Here is a 22159-nt window from a genome sequence, read left to right on the forward strand (position 1 = left end):
TGCGGGACGCTCAACTACGAAGCCATCCATCTTGTAAGGAGAGCGGTGGAGCGATATAGGAGAGGAAGAGAGACTTACGTATGGTATTCATCGACTAGAAAAGGCTTACGACAAAGTCCCAAGGAGATCTGTGGAGATGCTTGGAGGCTAAAGGTGTACTGTGGCGTACATTAGGGTGATCAAGGACATGTATGAGGGAGCCAAGACCGGGGTAAGGACAGGTAGGAGAAGACTCATAGACTTCCCGGTTGTGATGGGGTTGCATCGAGGATCGACTCTTAGTCCGTTTTTATTTGCCTTGGCGATGGATGAATTGACGCGGCATATTCAAGGCGAGGTGCCATGGTGTATGCTTTTCGCGGATGACATAGTCTTGATCGACGAGACTCGTAGCGGAGTCAACGCTAAGCTGGAGGGTTGGCGTCAAACTTTGGAGTCTAAAGGATTCAAGCTGAGTAGGACCAAGACAGAGTACTTGGAGTGCAAGTTCAGTGAAGCACCTCAAGAGGCTGGCGTGGAAGTGAGGCTTGGTACCCAGGTCATTCAGAAGACAAGCAGTTTCAAGTATCTTGGATCTATTATACAAGGCAGTGGGGAGATTGACGATGATGTCACACATCGTATTAGGGCAGGGTGGATGAAATGAAGGCTCGCTTCCGGAGTGCTATGTGATAAGAAGGTGCCACCACAACTTAAGGGCAAGTTCTACAAAGTGGTGGTTAGACCGACCATGTTGTATGGGGCGGAGTGTCGGCCAGTTAAGATCTCTCACGTTCAAAAGATGAAAGTTGCCGAGATGAGAATGTTGAGATGGATGTGTGGGCACACCAGGAGTGACAGGATTAGGAATGAGGCTATCCGGGACAAGGTGGGAGTGGCCTCGGTGGAAAACAAGATGCGGGAAACGAGACTGAGATGGTTTGGACATGTGAAGAGGAGAGACACAGATGCCCCAGTGCGGAGGTGTGAGAGGTTGGCCATGGATGGTTTCAGAAGAGGTAGGGGTAGGCCGAAGAAGTATTGGGGAGAGGTGATTAGACAAGATATAGCGCAGTTACAACTTACCGAGGACATAACCTTAGATAGGAGAGTATGGAGGACTCAGATTAAGGTAGAAGGCTAGTAGATAGTAACGTTTATCCTTTCATATTAGTAGTCACATTATCGCGATATAAGTTCTTGTGCTTTGATTTCTGCTACTATTTGTTATCCTGTACTTTGATTATCTTATTTTATACGTGATAGCTACGCTCCTTTACAAAAGCTTCATCATGGCTTAGTCGCTTTAGTTATTTGCATTTCCATATCGCTTTGAATCTCTTGCCTTATCTGACCTCTTGTTATGCTTTTATGCTTTCTATTGAGCCGAGGGTCTTTCGGAAACAATGTCCTACCTTGGTAGGAGTCGGTCCGCGTACACTCTACCCTCTCTCCACCTCACGTTGTGGGATTTCACTGGGTTGTTGTTGTTGTTATATATACATTCTTCTCTTCTATTTCAATTCGAACCCTTTTTTTTTTTCAAGATAAACATTTCCTTATTGATAATGATACTAGTAATAGTAGCAAATCAGATACTGTTTGAAGAAAGTTTTGAATATTCAAGATTGACCATATATAATGTCTACGTGTTAGTTGAAGCCGTGATATAATAGTAAAGAGTGTTCTGAATAATGAAAATGACTTCCATCAAAAAGTGATCACGATAGACATTTTTCCCCTTTTGGTGGAGTTGTTTTCCTTAAAATCTATTTTCCAATAACCAAATACCATAAAATGACTTATTCTCTAGAAATATTATTTGAGAGGAAAAAAAATGCACTTATTCCTGACAATCTCGATCATGTATGCAAGCTCAACCATGCACTTAATTATGGACACAAACAATCACCAAGAACTTGGTTTCAATCGCTAAGTAGCAAGCACAACATAAGTACATTACATACATTGTCTTCATCATTATTATTTGACTCAATATAAACCAGTTCTAACATCTAAAAACTGCAATTCAGATCTAAAAATACAGATCTTTTACCATTTACTAATGTGAAGTAGTAGTTATTTAGTGAGATTGAAGACATAAATAATACTCCATATAGAAATATGTCTGGCATTTGGTTTCAGCTCAGCAACAGTTCTAAGAAAATTAGTCCCGTAAGAATCTCAAATCCTCTAACATATCACTATGCAAAATTATGCAAAAGCTTGTTCAAGTAGGAGAACTAGTAGTTGGGAAATTGCATTGTATGGGTGTTTCAATCAGATATTTATAAACTGGCTTGCTATTTGTCAAACTCACTAATTATTATTCTATATTTCTAGCACGATAAGACCTAGTGAAAGAAAATTCTAGCACATAAATACAGTTTAATTATCTAGCATGATAAGACCAAGTGAAAGCATATGTTATATATTTTTTAGAGTAATCTCTATATTTCTAGAGCTCTTATGATTGAACCTGCAGAAAGTGAAAGCAAGGAATACCGCAAGGATGCATATCCAATGATATAGAAATTTCACTACTGCTTGTAGAAATTCAGCTGGTTCCTTTTCTACAATACTATATTGCCCCAATCTTGATTGACTTTCTCTTCTTTTATTACAGAAAGAGTTCCTTTTTGCTTAGTACCAATGCTTTGTGAATGATTAATTTCTGGACTTTTCAGACCTAAGGATTATATATGTTAATCAAACAAAAGTTCTTTTTGCTTTCCAATCAAATGTGCACCTTCAATACATAATTTACTGCATAACATGTTTGCAGGTATGAATCCACAACTACTTAAGCCATTTAAGTCAAAGAAACCTTTGTATTTAATATTATGAAATAAAATTGAATTATATACCTCTAGTACTACTATTACCCTTCTGGCTTGGAAATTGAAGAAACAAATCACATCAAACTATAGATAAAAGTCATGAACTGCAAAATCACATGGAATTTGGTAGAAGATGAATGAGGTCTGATATCCACCCATACGAAGGAGGAGGAAAGCAAGTTGTCTACTATTTCCTTAATTAACTACATTAAAACAAGCTTTTTGCACAAAGCGGCAAGTGCTTATATATGTGAAAAACACGCATATATACCATAGAGTGACGGCACTTGAAAAAAGAACTGAGTATACTACTATCCGCTTAGCTAGCTGAAATATTTCAGGTAGTATCAATTCTTCAGAGCAGCACAACCTTGTAAACTGCCAAGATTGTTGGTCCAAACATTAGTGTGATTCATCCTAGTTGCAGCCAATCTATCCTCATAGTCACATCATCTAACATGTCTTCCTCTTGAGTTTGCACCTGATTGTTCCTCATAGCAGATTCACCAACAATAGTTAGTCGTTCAACCTTGGCTTCAAGTTCCAAATATGCAATATGGTCTTCATTAACACCAAAAATACAACCTTCTTGCAGTGGTGTTGGTTGATTTTGTGTCTGGTACTTGTCCAAGATTGTGTCTCCCGTATTTTCAGCCAATCTATCCTTTTCTTTAGGCAGATTAATTTCTCGCATCACGTTCGAAAAAGCAGTCAGATTCCTACTTTGAGTACCATTAGAAGACTTTTTTTTGGACTTCTTTCTTATGGCACAAATAACATAATCTTTAAACTCAGAATTTTTGAACTTTCTAAGAAGAGTGTCACAAAACACATATTCCGTCATGAGCCACTTCCCATCGTTCTGATCATTAGGACGGCACTTAGAATATTCATAGCATAGACCATTCTTTCGTCCATTAATCGAACCCTTCATAATGACATCGTTTCCCCTATCTCGCTGCTTCCAAGTTCCAATATTTTTACCCACAGTCCTGCAAAATCTGCCCTTTTTCTTCTTCAGTGGTGTAATGAAGTAGCGGTAAATACTAGTGTCCTCATTATCTTGTCCTCCACAATGGCGACCATGGCCATAACTTTCCCAAGGTTCTTGTTTGTAAACATCAAGCTCAGTAATAAAACCATCGTCACACAATGGTTCTTTAGCAATAAACCTCAAAAGGAATGTGAATAACTCTAAATCCGTCGGGCGAAATCCTTGTGCAAGTTCATCCAAATCCATGATATTACTGACTGACACTTTCTTGCATATGAAACAACAAAAGAAGAGACTTTTTAAAAAGATTAAAAAAGCGAAAAGAGAAGTGTATAGTAAGTTTTGGTCATAAAATAGGGCTTTATGACTTATGAATATTTATAGAACAAAAGTCTGATGATGATCAAAGGCTATGGGCACAATTTTAGGGAAGTCCGTAAAGCCCAAGTAAATTCAACAAATTTTAACTGAAATCCTTACTTTTGTAGGAAACCAAAGCAATTACAACTTAGGAAACTTTTTTTAAACGGTAATATTTGGAAACTTGTTTTTGTTATTTTGAAAGGAAATAGGACGTGCTCATACAAATACATGCACCGCCGTTTACAGGGGTCTGCTTTTGTGCTAATTTTTATAAAAGCAAGGGATTCTTGACAAATTAAAGTCTTACTTAGAGAAAAATATATATGAAACTAACTTGTAAATAGTAAAATAGATTAAAACGAATAGAATTCCTACTCTTAACGAAAGGTTACACATTATATTTGAGCCATGGAAACAGAGAAACCAATGGTAAGGAGGGCTCTCCCTTTACTGAGCTCTATGCGATGCCAATTTGAATTATTCCATCCAGCAAATACCGAATACTATATAATTAGAAAAACGCTGTTCTAAGTAGTAGTGGCCGATTATCTTGGATTGGTATAAGTAAGATTGCAAATTTATCATCAATTTAATAGGCCAGAACGTTAAGTCGCATTAAATTCATTAAAACATCATACATTTTCAGTGCTCAAGTAGCAAAAGGGAATCCAAGTTCCATAGTATGTGGTTTCAGAGTGAATTAAATTTACTATAATATATTATTTTATTTTTCATTTTTAGCAAATGTATACACAATTCAAGTCAAGAAATTAATTTAGTTAAGCTCAAAAAACTTGTTCAGATCTCAGCCTAAGTTGGTTTTTTGTTTGGTTTCATCTTTTCCAATCACACACAAACAAGAAAAAGACAACGATGTTAGAAAATTCATTGCATCTTTTCCTTTTAGCTAAATGTGTCAGATAGGCATGGAGCCACGAAACCCATATCTGGAAACACCAATCATATATTGCCCATTTCTATTTACTTCCCATCAAACACTTTCCAATCAAAGAAGTTGAGACCTTTCATAATACATTATATGGCATATAGGATTATCAACTTTCCGGTCCTATACATTTGAGTCAGGAGCACCATGGCGTAAATTTGCTTAAAAAAACCGAAATGGTATCCTTTTTTTTTCAAACCAAAATGGGTATTTCGTTGGATAACCAACGAAATACCAGCATCTTATTGTTCATGCCCGAATTATTTCGGTCAAATTTTTTTTTTTTTTTTTTATTTTGGTGCATTTCGTGAAATCTTTGAACGAAATGGCATTAAAATTTTTTTTTTTTTTAATTTCGTTTATACAAAAAACGAAAGTAAAAATAAAAATATTTTTTGGCCTATTTCGTTGGCAGTCCAACGAAATAGGACAAATTTTTTTTTTTTTTTTTAATTTCGTTTTTGTTAGCCAAATTGTTAACCAAATAAAAAAAAAATATATATATATATATATCAAGGAAAGTACGCCCCCCTCGGCGGACTTTTAGTTGTGTTCAACTAAAAGTCCGCCGGAGGGGGGCGTACTTTAGTTGTGTTTAAGTAAAAGTACGCCGGAGGGGGCGGACTTTTAGTTGTATTTAAGTAAAAATACGGAGGAGCACTTTATTATTCATACTGATAACCATACATATTGCGGACAAACTATAAGATTTTATTATAGCCAACCAAACCAAACACGTAATGTTGATAACCAAATTCATATCAACTTTTCAACATTATTATTATTAAAATTGTACTCGGTTTACACGTAATGGGCATAAAAGTTTGCCCGTTAAATTTTGCCTTATAAGGCAAACTTTTGTTATACCTTAAGGAAAACTTACGCCTTATGGCATACTTTTAGTTATGTTTTATAGGGACACTTTTAGTTAAGGCATTACTAAAAGTTTCCCTTGAAAAGTTAAAAAAAATATATATATCTTGAGGAAAGTCTAGCCCCCTCAAGAGACTTTTAGTTGTGTTAACTAAAAGTCTGCCCGGCTAACTGGCTTTTACTTAAAAGTCTGCCCGCCGGAATGAACCTAGATTTTTTCTTAAACACATAAAGTCTTTCCCTCCTCAAATGACTTTTGATAAACAACTGTAAAAGTCCGCCGGAGGCGGTACTTTCATGGCGAAGATATATATATTTTTTTTTAACTTTTCAGAAACTTTTAGTAATGCCTTAGCTAAAGCGTGTCCATAAAACATAACTAAAAGTATGCCCCATAAGGCGTAAGTTTTTCCTTAAGCGTATAACAAAAGTTTGCCTTATAAGGAAAAATTTAATGTGCAAACTTTTATGCCCATTACGCAGTTAACGAAAACAATTTTAATAATAATAATGTTGAAAAGTTGATATGAATTTGGTTATCAACATTACGTGTTTGGTTTGGTTAGGTATAATAAAATCTTATAGTTTTGTCCGCAATATGTATGGTCGTATGAATAACTAAAAGTCCGTACTCCGGCGTACTTTTACTTAAACACAACTAAAAGTCCGCCCTAAAACAAGACTTTTACTTAAACACAACTAAAGTCTGTAAAAGTACGGACTTTTAGTTGAACACAACAAAAGTACGCGGAAAGGCGGACTTTTCTCAAAGATATATATATATTTTTTTTTTTTATTTGGCTAACAATTTGGCTAACAAAAACGAAATTAAAAAAAAAAAAAAATTTGTCCTATTTCGTTGGTATATATTTTTTATCCTATTTCGTTGGCAGTCCAACGAAATAGGCCAAAAATATTTTTATTTTTACTTTCGTTTTTTGTATAAACGAAATTAAAAAAAAAAAAAAAATTTAATGCCATTTTCGTTCAAAGATTTCACGAAATGCACCAAAATTAAAAAAAAAAAAAAAAAATTGGATCGAAATAATTCGGGCATGAACAAGCAGATGCGGGTATTTCGTTGGTTATCCAACGAAATACCCATTTTGGTTTGAAAAAAAAAAGGCATACCATTTTGGTTTTTTTGTGGCAAATTTATGCCATTTAGGCTCCGGACTCCCTATACATGTATATAAATGCAAGCTGACAATTTCTTGAAGAAGTGTGTGCTAATAAGCTACAAAGCTCTCATATCTTTAAGCAACTCTCGATACCATGAATCATGAACTCTGGCTGACACAGTTGCCACAACCAACAGATCTTCCATAGACTCAACCAGCTTTCCTGTGAGTAGAGTCGCCCCGACACGTTTCAGGGTGTTCTCCGCCAATCGCCTACCCTCAGCTCCGCTTCCGCAAAGTAAAATCGCTTTTGCTGCCAAGAAAACAGTGCGGGAAACTCGAGTGAAAATGGCATCCCCTGCTCGCAAGCTCTTTGCCAACACGTTCACCATGATCTCCTTCCGTGCTTGGCGCTTCTCTGGCTCATCACCTTCTAGGCAAAGGTTCAGTGTCTCAACGACTTCAGTTATACCAGCATCCTCCACGTTATCCAGAAGATTAAACAGCTTTGTAACAGATTTAGATGCTATATCTTCCATGTCTGAGGGGTTGGTAACCAGGCATTCAGCAAGAAGAGTCTGCCGCAAAACCAATATGCTGCAAACACGGAAAAAACCCAATTAGCACAGGAGCAAAGAGGCCCTCCTCCACTATATCACGTCCTTTTCCCTATGTTGGGCAATACCACCCAAAGCGCGAGAACACAAGGCAAAACCTCAAAGGGATTCAACAAATCAAATCTTCCGTTTGAAAACAAAAAACAGAGTCATGGATAGCAAGTGAATTGACACTAGTAACAAATTTAAAGATGGAAAATTGCAAATCACCACTTTCTAATTCTACAGCGGATATCCTGTTCCTCTTGAGGAATTGAAGAATCTTTTATTATCATGACCAGCATTATTCTATCCGGACTTCCCCAAGCACATGTAAAGTCACATCTCACCCAGTTGAAAGTATCCACAATGTCGTGACAACATATATACTTGCCTAAAGCATGGTTGCAAGCAACACATCTAAGAATAATGCATACTGCCTTAGATTTGTAGCCACCTACAAATTTTCACAACTGACCTCACAATTACAATTTATGGGAAGTAACTAGGCAAAATACATCCTTTTCCCTAGGAACGTTGAAAGTTAGAATCAAATTTTACATCGACAAATTATAGGAAACCCTCGTGAATTACCAATGACAGTTTCTTTTGACCAAAAACAGGATCTAAACTTTCTGAAAATTAAATAAGGCATTTTTTCTTTAGACCAGACTAACAGGCCTTCTGAATGCAACTTGCGAGTCATTACATACCCCTCACAATGAGGAGAACATAGAAATTAAATTTCTGAACAAAAAAGAGGATCATCATAAATAATTAAACTGTGTATTGCATATCATCAGGCATGAGAAAGGAGCGGGAATAAAGGCAAGAAAAGTAACAGCACCTAGTACTGATTACAATGATTTTCTGGAGGAAAGACTGGACAGCTCTCAATCTGGAGAAATTCAATCTCAAAGTCTCGGGCAGTGTTTCCACTGTCAACCCCTCAATCTCACAGACAAGTTGCAACAAACCGAGCCTTAAAAACAGATCAACCTTCTCTCCTTTGCATTCTGGTTGTTCGGCTGCTGAAACAAAAGGTTTCCAGATGTGAGAAAAAACTGAGTAATGCATATGTTACATTTAGGTATTTCCACATAATCACAGATAGCAGTAGGAAATAGAAATGTATCAAAGTAACTAACCATTGGTCTGAAGGTTTGGAGGATCTGATATCCTTAGAGAGCTACCTCCAGCGCGAAGTGTGATTGGAGCTTTCTCCAAAGAATGTGCCCCACTGCTCAACCTCAGAGATGATAATGAATTCCGGTGGTCATCCCACTCTTGCGCAGCCATTAACATGATAGAAGATAGCCATTGCTTCACTAATGGTAGAGAGCTAGGAGCCTCAATAGGAGGACCATAGCGGTTGGAAAAAGCACTTCTAAGGTATTCAAAACCAGCAGGTCCCTTGATTAATGGTTCTAACAATTTGATGCGTGTTTTGCTTATTTCACCTTTGAGTTTCTGAAGGAAAATGTTAGGAATCATCAAATCAAAATACTCATACACGGATTCACTTGAGACAATTAAGCTCAATTTTCGATGCATTTATTCAAGGAGGGTCTATCAGAAACAGCCTCTCTACCTCACAAAAGGTGTGGGCAAGGTCTACGTACATCCTACCCTCCCCAGAGCCCACTTGTGGGATTACACTGGGTATGTTGTTGTAGTATTTATTCAACGAGGCTAAGAGCTGGCATAATACTGGTGAAGCAATAGATAGGTACTAAATACTTGCCATATGACCTGTTTCATTTAGCATCAAAATTCATAATTTTTAACAAGTAATTAGATGTGGGGTGTGTGTGTGTTTTTTTTTTTTTTTTGGGTGGGGGGGGCGAGCAGGTAGCTTAAGAAGCCAAAGATTTTGTGTTTCTTTATTCTCTATACTTCGACAAGTTCCTTTCCCTCTAAACTACCCTGTAATTGTCTCTTCCTTTTACTTTTTCCTACCCATTCAAAAAAGAATTCAGACAAGCGAAAATAGTAAATATGACACTCACCTTAATTTGTGTTAGAACAAATTGCAAACCCTTGATAACCAAATCAGCAAACAATGCAGTGCTGTTTCCTCCACCCTGAGTACTTTCCCCTAGTTCTTTCAAGAATTTCTGGTGATTAGTTATCAATTGATCTTCAATCAAAGGTGCTGAGAGTTTCTGCAAAGTAACCAATGCAAATTCCAAAATCCTTCCAAAATAATCCATGTCCAATGTCCCTGAGTTTAGAACCTGATAATATGAGAAAATAAGAAACCTAAAGAAAGTCAGACAGCAAACAACGTTAACAAACTGCTATTGTGGAAAGTTATCTAGGTACCAGCAAATTTAGTACCTGTGATAGGATATCAATATCAACGGTATCGACGATCTCCTGTCTCCAACTTGGAGGAGACATCTCACACAGTTCATTTTGTACTTCCTTCATAAGTTTGAGAACCCAACTGTAATCAGGGTTATCCTGATTCAAGGATTGCATAACACCATCCCAGAAAGCCTTTTCCGTTCTCTCTTTCACTCTAGCCTATAATGACAGAGCAAAGGATTGGAAGTAATCTATCTCAGTTTATTTCAAAGGCTTAACAAGCTTAAGTAACTAAATAATAGAGATGAAACAACTATACATTTAGTAAAGGCAATTTATTTACCTTCATACTCTCTTGGTCTTCACTAATGGTCTCCAAGCCACAACCCTTGTGAACAATTTCATTCACAAGCACTTCATTCTCTGTCGCAAGTGATGGACCAGTAGCTATGCTTTTTTGAGGAGTTCCAGAACCACGTTTATCGCACAAGTATGAATCATCTTCCACAGACACGGGGCAAGCAATGGGCTGTGTACCATAAGACCTTTCAATTACATCACACTCCTCCAAATTCTTGATTTCAGAGTTTTCAGATGAACCAGCTGAACTCGGAGAATCAGTCTCCACAGAGTCAATAAAACTAGATCGCAGCTCAGAAAGAGCATGTTCCAGACGTTCAAGTCCAGCATCACCACCCAGCAGCTGAACCTTTGCCCAAATAAGTTTCTGATTTTCAATCACCTGTAACCATAAGTTAGCTTCATAGAATTAAGCCAATCAACATGTACTATCCATCTCCAATTCAATGTTCCATTTTCACCAGACAAAATCAATAAAATGAAAATTTGAAAATATACACAATTTAATATAGATGCTTATCAAGAAAAAATAATACTGATTGATATAGACGAGTGACGAAAATGAGAAGCCAAAACTTGCAATTCTTTTTTTTTTTCGTGAAGCAGAAGACCTAAAAGGCAACTCTGAAGTAACTTGAAACTAGACTATTAGTGTGATATAATAAACAGAACGCCATAAACTGCCAATAAGACGTTCAAATCTCAACTTTTAGAAAAGTAGATATGATTTTAGGACAATGAAATGAAAAGATGGACATTTATGGGACAAGGGAGTGGGAGTCATCGAAGGCAAATTTCCAGAACAACTTGTGTCTGCAAATGCACACCTGCCTCTGGAAAGAACTGAATTCGGCTGTGAGATCACTGTAATCTCCCATAACCTGCTTGAAAGTTTGCATTAGGGAGAGCTCCAGTTGACAAGCAGTTTTTATCAAATCCTCTTCTAACAACTTGACATCCTTAACTTTCCACATCACAAAGTGAAACAGATAAGAGCACCATGCTTTATCGAAAGTTTTAAGCTGAGAACTGAAAGCCAGCCTCGCTGGGCTTTCTTCTCCTGTAGATTTAATGGGACCTCCTATCATAATTTTAAGCAGCAATTCGAACTCTTTAACAAAGGTTCCAGCAGATTCAGCAAGAGCAATTTCAGACTGTCCCTTTTCAGTGAAAACTGAATCTGGATGTCCTAGAATCATATATGCACAGAGAACTACTCTGGCTGGGTACCTTGATAACTTGACTGGAGCTGCCACTTTCCCCCTAGATGAGACACTGGAAGCGGCACGCTTAATAAGATGATCAATATTTTCAAAACAAAGTACATCTCTGGGACCGAGAAGCTCACGTCTTATACCAATGCGGCACTCTAGTCGATCGAGTAATGTTTTTGCCTTTTGGATGGTCACACTTGACCCAATCTTCACTGCAAGTTGCTCAAATGGCATTCCTTCAACAGATTTTCTGTTAACATCTAGGGTCATATATGCTTTAGACAATGAAAAAGTTGTTTGTCTTAGTTGGATGAACCGCCTCCAGCACCTGGAAATCATAATAACTATTGAGGTACTGCATATAAGTAGGCTACTGTGCGGAATGGAAGAGAACAACCACAATGCATGACCCATGCTATTGAGGAAGCCAATAAATAGCAAGTTACCTGTACACAATAGTAGATAAACTATTGGGTTCATTTTTACATACAAGAACATCCAAGTACAAAAAGTGACACCACCTTATAGCGGTAATCAGCACATCAGAACAGAGGGAACAACCAAAGATTGTAATGTTTATTCCTTTTTTATTTTCTTTTTATTCTAAATAAAGATTGTGACATATATTTCTTTTCTTAATAATAGAAAGAATACTTATTTCTCAAAGAAAAAGAGCAGCAAAAATTGTTTGGTCTTTTAACTATCAAGCAATACTCAACTCCTAGGATATGCTTCAGAGTTTAATGTCTCTTGGAAGGGGATGTAATTGAGGGCAAGCAGTTGTTTGCCATTTGCTTAATCCTTAATGCATGGTACAAATTTCAGTCGAAGAGTACAGGTTTGATCGAACATCCCTCCGATAATGTGTAGAATCAACTACATTATTTTTCTGATAACCGTGGTGTTCAGTCTAGCTCGTGTGCACCCTTTAAAATTTCACATGGTACCTGCTACCTCCCACCAGCACAGGGGCCAGTAAATCACCTAATGTTAGAATCAACTACATAGTTGAGTAAACTGTAAGATCTCTTTGATCTTTTATGATGCAAAACCTCAAAGCCTCAACCCAACTCCTCAGCGCCACAAGAGAAATAGAGTGCTAAAAGTGGATATAGTATGATAATATATGCCATGCATGATGCAAGAATTATAGATCTTTCTTTTTGACACTGTAATACCTCATATTAAATAAAGGGTATTTGAGTCATTAGAGGAAGGAAAAAAAGATGAGAGAAACAAATTTTAAACAAAGATCCAAATATATATATATATATATATATATATATATATATATATATATATAAGTGAGTGGGCGAAAGCCCAAAATAAGATCTGGCGAGAATAACTAAAAAGGGGGTAAAGGCCATGAACAGTAACTCTTTCAATTTCAAAGAAACAAAAGATGGGCGTAGCCACTTAAGTTTGCAAAGAAACAGCTAAATCAGTTTTTAACCCCTTTAGCCAAAGTTTGAAATAGAAGCAGAAGGTCCAGTCTGGTGCAATCACGTAGCCGCAGCCCGCAAGACCATTCCCAGTATTTTCTTCAACTTTAACAATCAAACTCAAGGTAAATATGTCTACTCATATAGCAGCATTATATACACGTAGTATTTTGATAGGCTTTGAGTTTAAATTGGGAACTCTGAAATTCAGCAAAACAAAAGAAAACAGAGAAGGATTTGGGTGGTACAATTATGTCGGGTTTGGTTAATGACTAATTTGGGTATAAGTTCAGGTGAAGAATTGGCTGAATAAATTATAAGAATAGGTTGAAGTTACAGATTATGGACTAATTGCGTTACTCATAGCATGGGTAAATATAATTCGACAAATTGAGGGTAAACACGAAACCCCGAGGGTTGGGTATTCTAATTTACTTATGAGTTAGCTTAAATAAAGGAATTAACACGAGATCGATATGATGTGATTATAGATTGATAGAAGGAAGTCGTACTGAATCGCTCGAGGTGACGAGTTTGGTATTTCGACACAAGTACTGTGAGTAGTAATCTTATTGCAATTTGTGTTTCATAACCTGCATGGCTTATACATGATTTTGAAATAAATGTGTTACCGGATGCTTTGAAATTGCATTTGGGGCAAGTCTTTTACTTGATATGATACCGAAGAATTTGTTTGAGATGTTTACTGTTATTTTATATATCTCACTGTTACTAGACATGTTTTACTGTTACTTAAGATATGATTACCGTTACCAAAATGAAGTTACATGATTTGATAAGAACTGAAATACCCTGTACTATTTTGAAAATGCTTTCATACGAGTATTTACTGTTTACAAAGAAAAGTATAAATGGGAGGAGACTTTGAAGGATCCCGTAATGGCGGGTTCGTTAGACCTGGTGCACCTTCTATTTATAGATTACAGATTACAGTTACAGCCCTCGCTAGTGTGAAGGTAGAACTAGCATACAATTACAGTTTTCCCTCTAGTAGGGACCGACAATTATATTTGATTCTTTTTATGAAGAGATACCCAGTGATACCGATTACATGATCCTTTCTTGGAAACCTCCCAAACATTAGATTTGATATGACAGTGTTTACCGAGTTTATTACCGAATTGTTATATGATTTCTGCTTACATGAATAGACAGGACTGATTATTGTTACCGTTTTCAAAATGGGCATTTATTTCATGATACTTTCTGATTATTATACTAGCATGTTTTCTGACTTGTCCCTATTAAAAACGGTAGTGGTTAAGTGTTATTACTCACTGAGCTAGCGTCTCACTCCTCGCTATTTTTTTACAGAGACCGCAAGGGATGTCGACGAGGATTTCATTAACTAGAGTGCGTGAGTTGACATTTCTGATAAACCCATCATTGCTTCGTGTGGGCAACAAGTTAATTATTTCTATCGTCCTTTTCTTTTAAAAACTCTTAGAGTCACTCCTTTAGTCATTTTCTTAGTCCCATGAGTATTCTTTTATTATTAAGGACTTGTGACTAGTATAGTTGTTCTGCCCTTATTTTGGAAATGGTTTTAGTATTATTATGTTGAAAATGGTTGATTGAGGATGATTACGGCTGTTTGGGTGGTATTGGTTATTTCAGGGAATATTTTAGATGGTCCTAAAATAGGGGAAACTCTGCCCAATTTTCTGTAAACTCCTCTTAAGGCTTGCTTTGCGATCCTACCCCTTAGCGCCGGTCATGACCCTAAATTGGGTCGTGACAGACACAGTAGTGACAGACCACCTTGCCCGTATCTTGACTATTAACTATTCCACTGTTTACCTACCATCTTCCACCAGCACAGGTACAGAGTCTGCCAATCAAAACTTAGACATTTGGGAAAAAATGACCTAGAATTTGTCTCTGCTGGAACTAAACCCCTGCTCACCCATGGTTTTCACCCACTTCATTGATTGTTAGCCACACCCTTGGGTGCAAGAATTATGAACTTTCTGTATGAAATTATGTCGAAGTTCATTACAACATAGACGGTCCCAAATCACATTATAGAAGCCTAATAAACTTAGATACTTCATTGCTATTTCCTAAATGAACCTAGTGAGTTGCAGAATAGAAGTTCTTGAAATTCCCCTTCCAACCTACTCTTAAATATGTTTGCTGGAGGAAGGGATGGAAGAGTTTCTAGACTTTCCATTCAGTTCACAGGTTTCCATCTTAATAAGTGAAAATGACAAAAGCCTATTTTAGTTTACAATTGATATCAACGTTAGTAATCTACAGGAAGAAACATCTAAAATAATGAATATAAACATAAAGAAAGCTCATAGCTCCAAACTTACCTTGCTACGTTAATAGACAAAAACTCCCCCCACGCAATTATATCTGAACAGGCACGACGTGAACTTAGCAGACTTCTCCTTTTCTTTAAATACTCTGCTCTGAGCCTCTTAGCCTAATATTTACGACAATATTAGACACTGGTATAGCAATGATAGCTTGCACTTACTTCATATAAGAAAATTTATAAATCCAACTACCAGCTAAGAAACACAGACGCCAAATCTATTGGGTTGAACATGTTTGACATCAACACCATCCAGAGAGCACTCAGGCACATGACTCATGCTAATCCGGTGTATCTTACTTTTTAATGCATTAATTGAATGTGGATACCTGGTTCACTCTACTAGACACCAAGATGACACTACTTTCCTGTATGATGCTTACATGACGAATAAGTTTAGCTCTATAGAAGAGACTTTTTGAAAGAGTAAAAATTGGTTTAGTACAAAGAACTAATGAAAAACAGACTAATGATTACCTTTATCGGACCAAGCCTTTGATCGGAAACACCGAATGAAAGAGTAAGGGAGAAGTCATCTCATGACTGGAACTGGCTCGAGGCAAAGAGAAATTAGGAACATGAACAGATTTAGATATTTGGTGTGGTACTAGATGCTCTCATTTACCGTGTAGAACTATGTCATGCTCTTTTTAATTTTTAATATGATTTTCAGTGACATGTTCAACAACTTGAGCTCTATTGCTTGTAACGTTTGAATAAATGAAATCGCAGAGTGCTTCTTTGATTCTGTGTATGTTATGAAAATTCCCTCAGTAAGTTTCTTCCCCTATTTGGCCACCTATTCATGTTGAGTCCCTTATATCATCAAATTTGTGTTCCTGTATCAATGTATTTATATATGCTACGTGGCCACCACCTAAATAATGTAAACAAAGTACATAGTAACAACAATAGTAACATTTCGCATTCATTTAGATCGATACATACCTTTTGGAGACGATCCTCCAGTTGATCTTTTAGTCTTATCCTCTCAATCTCCCGTTGACTAATTACAGAGTTTGCTATCCGTTTAACTTGTAATATTCTTGCATGTGCCTTTGACCTCTCTGCTTCCAGCAATCCCAACCGTTTCTTTTCAGCAGCAGCCCGCTTCCGGTGAATAGCAGCCCGGACACACTCTCTGTATTTGCTCTCTTGCATTACCCTCCTCGTTAATAACTGTGAAATCCGTTCCTTTTTTGCAGCCTTCCGTTGTTTACAAGCTTTAAGAAGAAGCCTCCGGTTCAATTCTGCACGCAGAGCTCGTGACTCAACCTTATTGCCCAGTTCATCACGTTCTTTCTCAAAACGCATTTCCACAGCATTTTTAGCCGCTTGTCTAAGCTCATCTAATCTTGCCAAGCGCTTCTGAACTTTTGCAAGGATGCTCAACCTGTTTAACAAGTACAAAGCCAATAACATCCATAAGTTTCCGAAAATTTGAGGGGTGTAAAAAGTGGCATGGACAATGATTAGATTGGGACAACCCATAAAACAACAGGTTGGGCTTCAACTTGTCCGTTTACATTGAAGTCTTCCCCCCTACCCAAAGTTAATTATGTTTATTATAGTTTCACATTTTGCCAAGTTCAGACTTTTTAACCTTATCCTTTGTTTTGTCCTACACAAAAATCCACTACAGCATACACAAAAATTCACTACAGCATGTGGTTTGCAACAAATAAAACCGGAAACTGCTAACTTTTACTCCAAATTATGTAATTGTAGTTAAAAGATAAGCAACTAACAGATCAGTCAGAGCACTAGCACTTCCCCATCCTTCAACCCAATGCTCAAACCAACTGCCACCACCTTAATCGCCTCTCCTCCTCTTTCCCTTCTTAGCCCTCTTCTCGATATACTCCAACCCGTCATGAGTACATCCCTAAAACTTTCACACACAAAATTCATTTTTTTCTCAAAGTACAAAATTTATAAGAAGCGTCAAAGGGATGGCAACCCCTAAATATCGAATCATGCAATGACCAAACTCAAACATCAAACACCACATAAGAGAAAGTGTAGAGAAGTTGACTCTTCATCACCTTCTTCCTGTTTTGCAATCTAATGAAGAAAATAGTGCAGTCTACTCGGATGAATGGCCATAGTCTTGAGTGGTCGAGAAGCTGAGATCGTAAGTATCTAATTGGTAGAAAAGGGGAAACATATTTCCTTTTGCTCTGATTTCCCTTCCTCCCTTTTAATTGATAGCCTCAATGTATTTGGTTTACTTTTTTTCAACTGTCTATCAATTTCAAATATTTCAGTTTTGAAATAACAATTTGATGCCAAAAGAACTTTTTGCCTTATTCTCTTTAACCAATGAACAAATGGGAAATGAAAAATGCAAAACGAGAAAAAGTACAATTGTCTACCCAAAATTGAAAAGATGTCTAAAGTCAAAAGCTCAAGAATGATAAAGTTATGAAGACTAGAAATGAGCTACACTCACTCCACCCCTTTTCTTTTGAAAAGGGAAAGGAAACGATAGGCCATATCTGCAACATTAAAGGCTTAATTGTTGAAATCATCATAGCTCAACTCATTAAAACATGATACAAGTATAACACTCTTTTTACCCAAAAAAAAAAAAAGTATTAACACTATTTTCCAAAAATAATGTGTCATGAAGAGAAGATTGACAAATATAAAGAGCCCGAATAATTTACCTCTTCTTTTCAGCAGCAAGAAGCTTGGCTTCTAGTTGCTTTCTAAGCTCCCCATCCTGCGATAATGAGCATGTTGACGATCTAAATTTTGGCCGTGCCTTGTTTGACAATAACTCATAAAATTGCTGCATTTTATTAAATGTTTGTCAAGGACTCAATATAAAGGAAGCACATAAAGCATAATAACATATTGATAAACTCCTAGATTAGAATTCATTTATACCCTAAACCATCAAAGCAGCTTGACTTGGGTGAGGGCAACTCATTTCAAGTTGAGAAAATGTCTTAGCATAATACTCAACTACAAGTTTTGACTCTAATTTGATTGCTCACCGAGTTAAAGCAAGTACTTAGCTGAATCAAGTAAACTTAAAAGCACACTATTTCAAATATTACATCAGACTAGGTCTTTAGGCTCAAATTCCTTTTGGTAATATCATTCTATATCTTGTATTGTTCAAGAGCTAGACAAGCTGACAAATTTCTAAACAGTGCTAAATATGAGCCCCACATATTCTTCTAAAATGCTATCATGAATGAGTTTCTCAGTTTTGACCCAATTGTCGACTACACCATTAAATGAGGTGAATTAAAGAAAGAAACAATAAATTCGAATTTAAAGCTCCAGCTATCATGTTGCAAAAGAAAAATGTCAGATACTTAACACCAGCTAAAGCAATATGGTGCAAGTTATATTGTTAGAATCGACCTAAACATAGTATATGAATTTTTTACCAATCCTATTTCTTCCTTCTTCTTCTTTTTTATTTGCCTTACCTTGCTATCTCTTTCTTCTCTATTCCTTTTCTTTCTTTTTACTTCACTCAAAAATTCTACCTTATAAATCAATGCATCAATGCAGTGTGGTTTAAAGTTTCAAGTTTTTATAAAATTCTAGATAGATTTTGGGAATCTAATAAATTATCAATGGTTGACATTTTTCTCAAAACCTTCCCTTTGGCAGTTGATACATTTGTACCAAGAATAATAAGAAAAACAAATTCCTTCACTACCTTAAAGAGTCCTAAGCAGAAGTCATTAGCCTCACTATCATTCCTATATTTCCAATTGTAGAAGACTTTCTTCATTTGCTTGCCTTGAGCCAAGGGTCTATCGGAATTAGCCTCTCTACCTCCCAAGGTAGAGGTAAGGTCTGCGTACACTCTACCCTCCCCAGACCTCACTTGCGGGATTACACTGTTGTTGTTGTTGTTGTTAGAAGACTTTCTTCGATAATCAAATATCCTCGGTAGATACAGAACAAAGTTTTACTGATATTAAGTATCAATTCTTTAGCATATCTGCATTAGACAAAAATCTCAGCTATGTATCTGGATTAGACAAAATTTCATTCAATCAATAGAACATATATAACCAGAAATCCCACTTGCAGCTATACTGTTTGACTACACAATACTAAGTAGTTTTTATATAACATTCCTCAATTTGAATAAAATACAAAACAGGTTTCATTCTTGTTGGGTATCTGTCAGTGCTATATCATGGTGAAGATCTATAGCCTGGAGTAGTAATTTGCACTTTAATTATGGTATATCCATATCATGAAAAGACCTATAGCTATGAGAAGTATTTTGCACTTCCCCTATACAATATCCATACCATGAAAAGACCTATAGCCATGAGTATAGTACTTTGCACTTCCCCTATGCCATATTCATATCATGAAAAGGACCTATAGCCATGAGTATAGTACTTTGCACTTCCCCTATGCCATATTCATATCATGAAAAGGACCTATAGCCATGAGTATAGTACTTTGCACTTCCCCTATGCCAAATCCATAACATGAACAGGACCTATAGCCATGAGTATAGTACTTTGCACTTCCCCTATACAATATCCACATCATGAAAAGACCTATAGCCATCAGTATAGTACTTTGCACTTCCCCTATGCCATATCCAAAACATTGCTTAACCGTTGCCCAGGTTGGCAAACTGATGGACAATTGGTAAAGACAGACTCTTCTAGGAAGTTACATAGCTGACAGAACCTTCCTAATCCTATGCCACAACCTTCTTACCGTTTATGGAAGTGCCGGCGGTCCTTGGCCAGCTACCAAGATACCTACAAACAACACTTCACTTACAGTATTATGCGACCAATTAAAACAGCACATGGAAAACATCCCTAACTCCTAAAGTTCGATTTATTCATATGGATGAATTCCCACTCTTATTCCCAATAGAATATGACTAAATCACAAATTTGGAAAATGATCACTTTCCACTACATAACTTATAACTGGGGACAACTCCAAAGATCTTGCTAAATAAGTAGTAAATTGCTCCAAAAAATAAATCTTGCTCCATCTAACTCGTATTTGTTACAATCTTTCCATTTCATAACGTTCCAAATTTTGATAGCAATACATTATTAAATAAATAGTTATGAATGCAAATTCATTTTTCAACCATTTCTATAATAATTCTCATTCTACTACTACTAATACAAAAACAAAAGACAAATTAACCTCTAAATTCCCTATCCTAGAGAACTAGATCCCATATTTGCAATAATTATGTATAAAATGAGACAGATAGCAATAGGAAAAAAAGAGAACGAACAGGAAAATATAAGGGTTATTTTGAAAATTATTGGGCTACCTAGCCCAATATATAATATTATACCCGGGGGGCATTACACATAATGTATCAACTTGAATAAAGTGTATAATAGTATATAAAAGGTGTTTATACACAAATATGGGCTAAATCGGGTAACAAACTCAAAGTATGGGCTACTTGGCTTCTTTGGATGGTTGTTACCTATTGTATTGTATTGCGTTGTTAGTTTAAATACAATGTTTGCTTTGATTGTTACATAAATTTTAAAGTACCATATTTATCCGAAAATAGTACTCATCTGTCATGATCCTGTAAATAGCTCGAACAAAGAGGGAAAGAGGCCAATAAAAATAAAATTATAACCCGTTGAGGGCTAGGATCAATTGCGAATTAATGAACCCGGACGGATGAGATGCATTGAAGTTAGTATATAACCAACTAATCGACGAGGACTATACTATTAACGAACGTCTGGTAATTTCTCTCCCAAATTCTCATTCTATTTCAGCTCATTCTTCTTCTCTCTTCAATCCTAATCTCTTCTCTTTCTGCAGATCACGAAGTCGCTAATGGAGTTGTATAGATTCTAATTCATTTCTAGTTTCTATTTCCAGTTCTAGTTAGCTTTCCCTTTCGTATCGAACTTGTTTCCTTTAATTGTCCCAAAATTGCCGAGTTTACTTTCGAAATTTCCATTTGAATTTGATATAATCTAGTCAGATCATTACATCATCAAAACAACACAATACAATACATCACAATACAATACATTATGGAACAATTTGTAACAACCATCCAAACAGAGTGAAATATTTTCAAAAATAGACATAATAGAGCGTAAGTTTCCATTAAACAAATAGTTAAGAATGCAAATTCATTTTTTCAACCATTTCTATAGCAATTCTCATTTCTATAGGTCAAATTAACCTCTAAACTCAGTATCCTAGCAAATTAGATCACATATTTGCAATAATTATAACAATAGGAACAGGAAAAATATAAGTACCTGACGACGTAATTCGGCGTGTTTAAGCTTAGTTTCGATATCTTGTGCGGTAATAATGGACGGACTTTTAAGGCGTTTGCGAAGACGTTTAGGTAGAAACGACGTCGCATTGTTGGAATCATTCACCGGAATGTTTAAGGATATTCCGGTGGAGGATTTTGATTCTATTCTCATCTCCATTTGATCGATGAAATCAATCCACGTTGAGGAGATGAGAATCTGGAATTAGGGCCTGAAATTGAAGATTTTGATGTTTTATCGAGCTCTAATTGATTCTATTTGGTTCTACAAGCCCTTTTTTTGAAATATTTTTGGGTATAAACGAGCGGACTTTGAAAAGTTATGCATGTGTTATCCACGTGAGGTAATAGAATTTTACTTTTTATTTCTAAGGTAATTAGAAATATTTGATTGGACTTGAAATTTAAGAAAGAGGCGAATATTTTTACACTTGTAGCTTTAAATGAGTTACATATATTTTTGTGTGGTTATAAATTATTGTATAAAGATAAAT

General features: G+C 36.4%; 2 protein-coding genes across 3 annotated transcripts; both read right to left on the reverse strand.

The window, feature by feature from the left end:
- Window positions 1–3231: 3231 nt before the first annotated feature.
- LOC132053898 (NAC domain-containing protein 1-like) lies at window positions 3232–4059 on the reverse strand. The gene has a single exon (XM_059445991.1). It carries the CDS (start codon window positions 4057–4059, stop codon window positions 3232–3234), a length of 828 nt encoding a protein of 275 aa, XP_059301974.1.
- A 3120-nt stretch (window positions 4060–7179) lies between these two features.
- LOC132052096 (uncharacterized) lies at window positions 7180–21932 on the reverse strand. 2 transcript variants are annotated; one of them, XM_059443461.1, is made up of 11 exons: window positions 21646–21932; window positions 18052–18176; window positions 16331–16775; window positions 15378–15490; window positions 11210–11924; window positions 10366–10764; window positions 10053–10241; window positions 9722–9949; window positions 8861–9182; window positions 8560–8740; window positions 7180–7713 (listed from the first exon to the last, which is right to left on the reverse strand). In XM_059443461.1, the coding sequence occupies exons 1-11, from the start codon at window positions 21823–21825 to the stop codon at window positions 7233–7235; spliced, it is 3378 nt and encodes a 1125-aa protein (XP_059299444.1). In that variant the 5' UTR covers window positions 21826–21932; the 3' UTR covers window positions 7180–7232. The 2 variants fall into 2 exon arrangements, with proteins under 2 accessions (XP_059299444.1, XP_059299443.1); XM_059443460.1 differs by having other exon boundaries at window positions 8560–8743; window positions 21646–21931.
- Between the last annotated feature and the right edge of the window lie 227 nt (window positions 21933–22159).

The sequence above is a fragment of the Lycium ferocissimum genome, chromosome 4, assembly GCF_029784015.1.
Source record: "Lycium ferocissimum isolate CSIRO_LF1 chromosome 4, AGI_CSIRO_Lferr_CH_V1, whole genome shotgun sequence".
NCBI lineage: Eukaryota > Viridiplantae > Streptophyta > Magnoliopsida > Solanales > Solanaceae > Lycium > Lycium ferocissimum.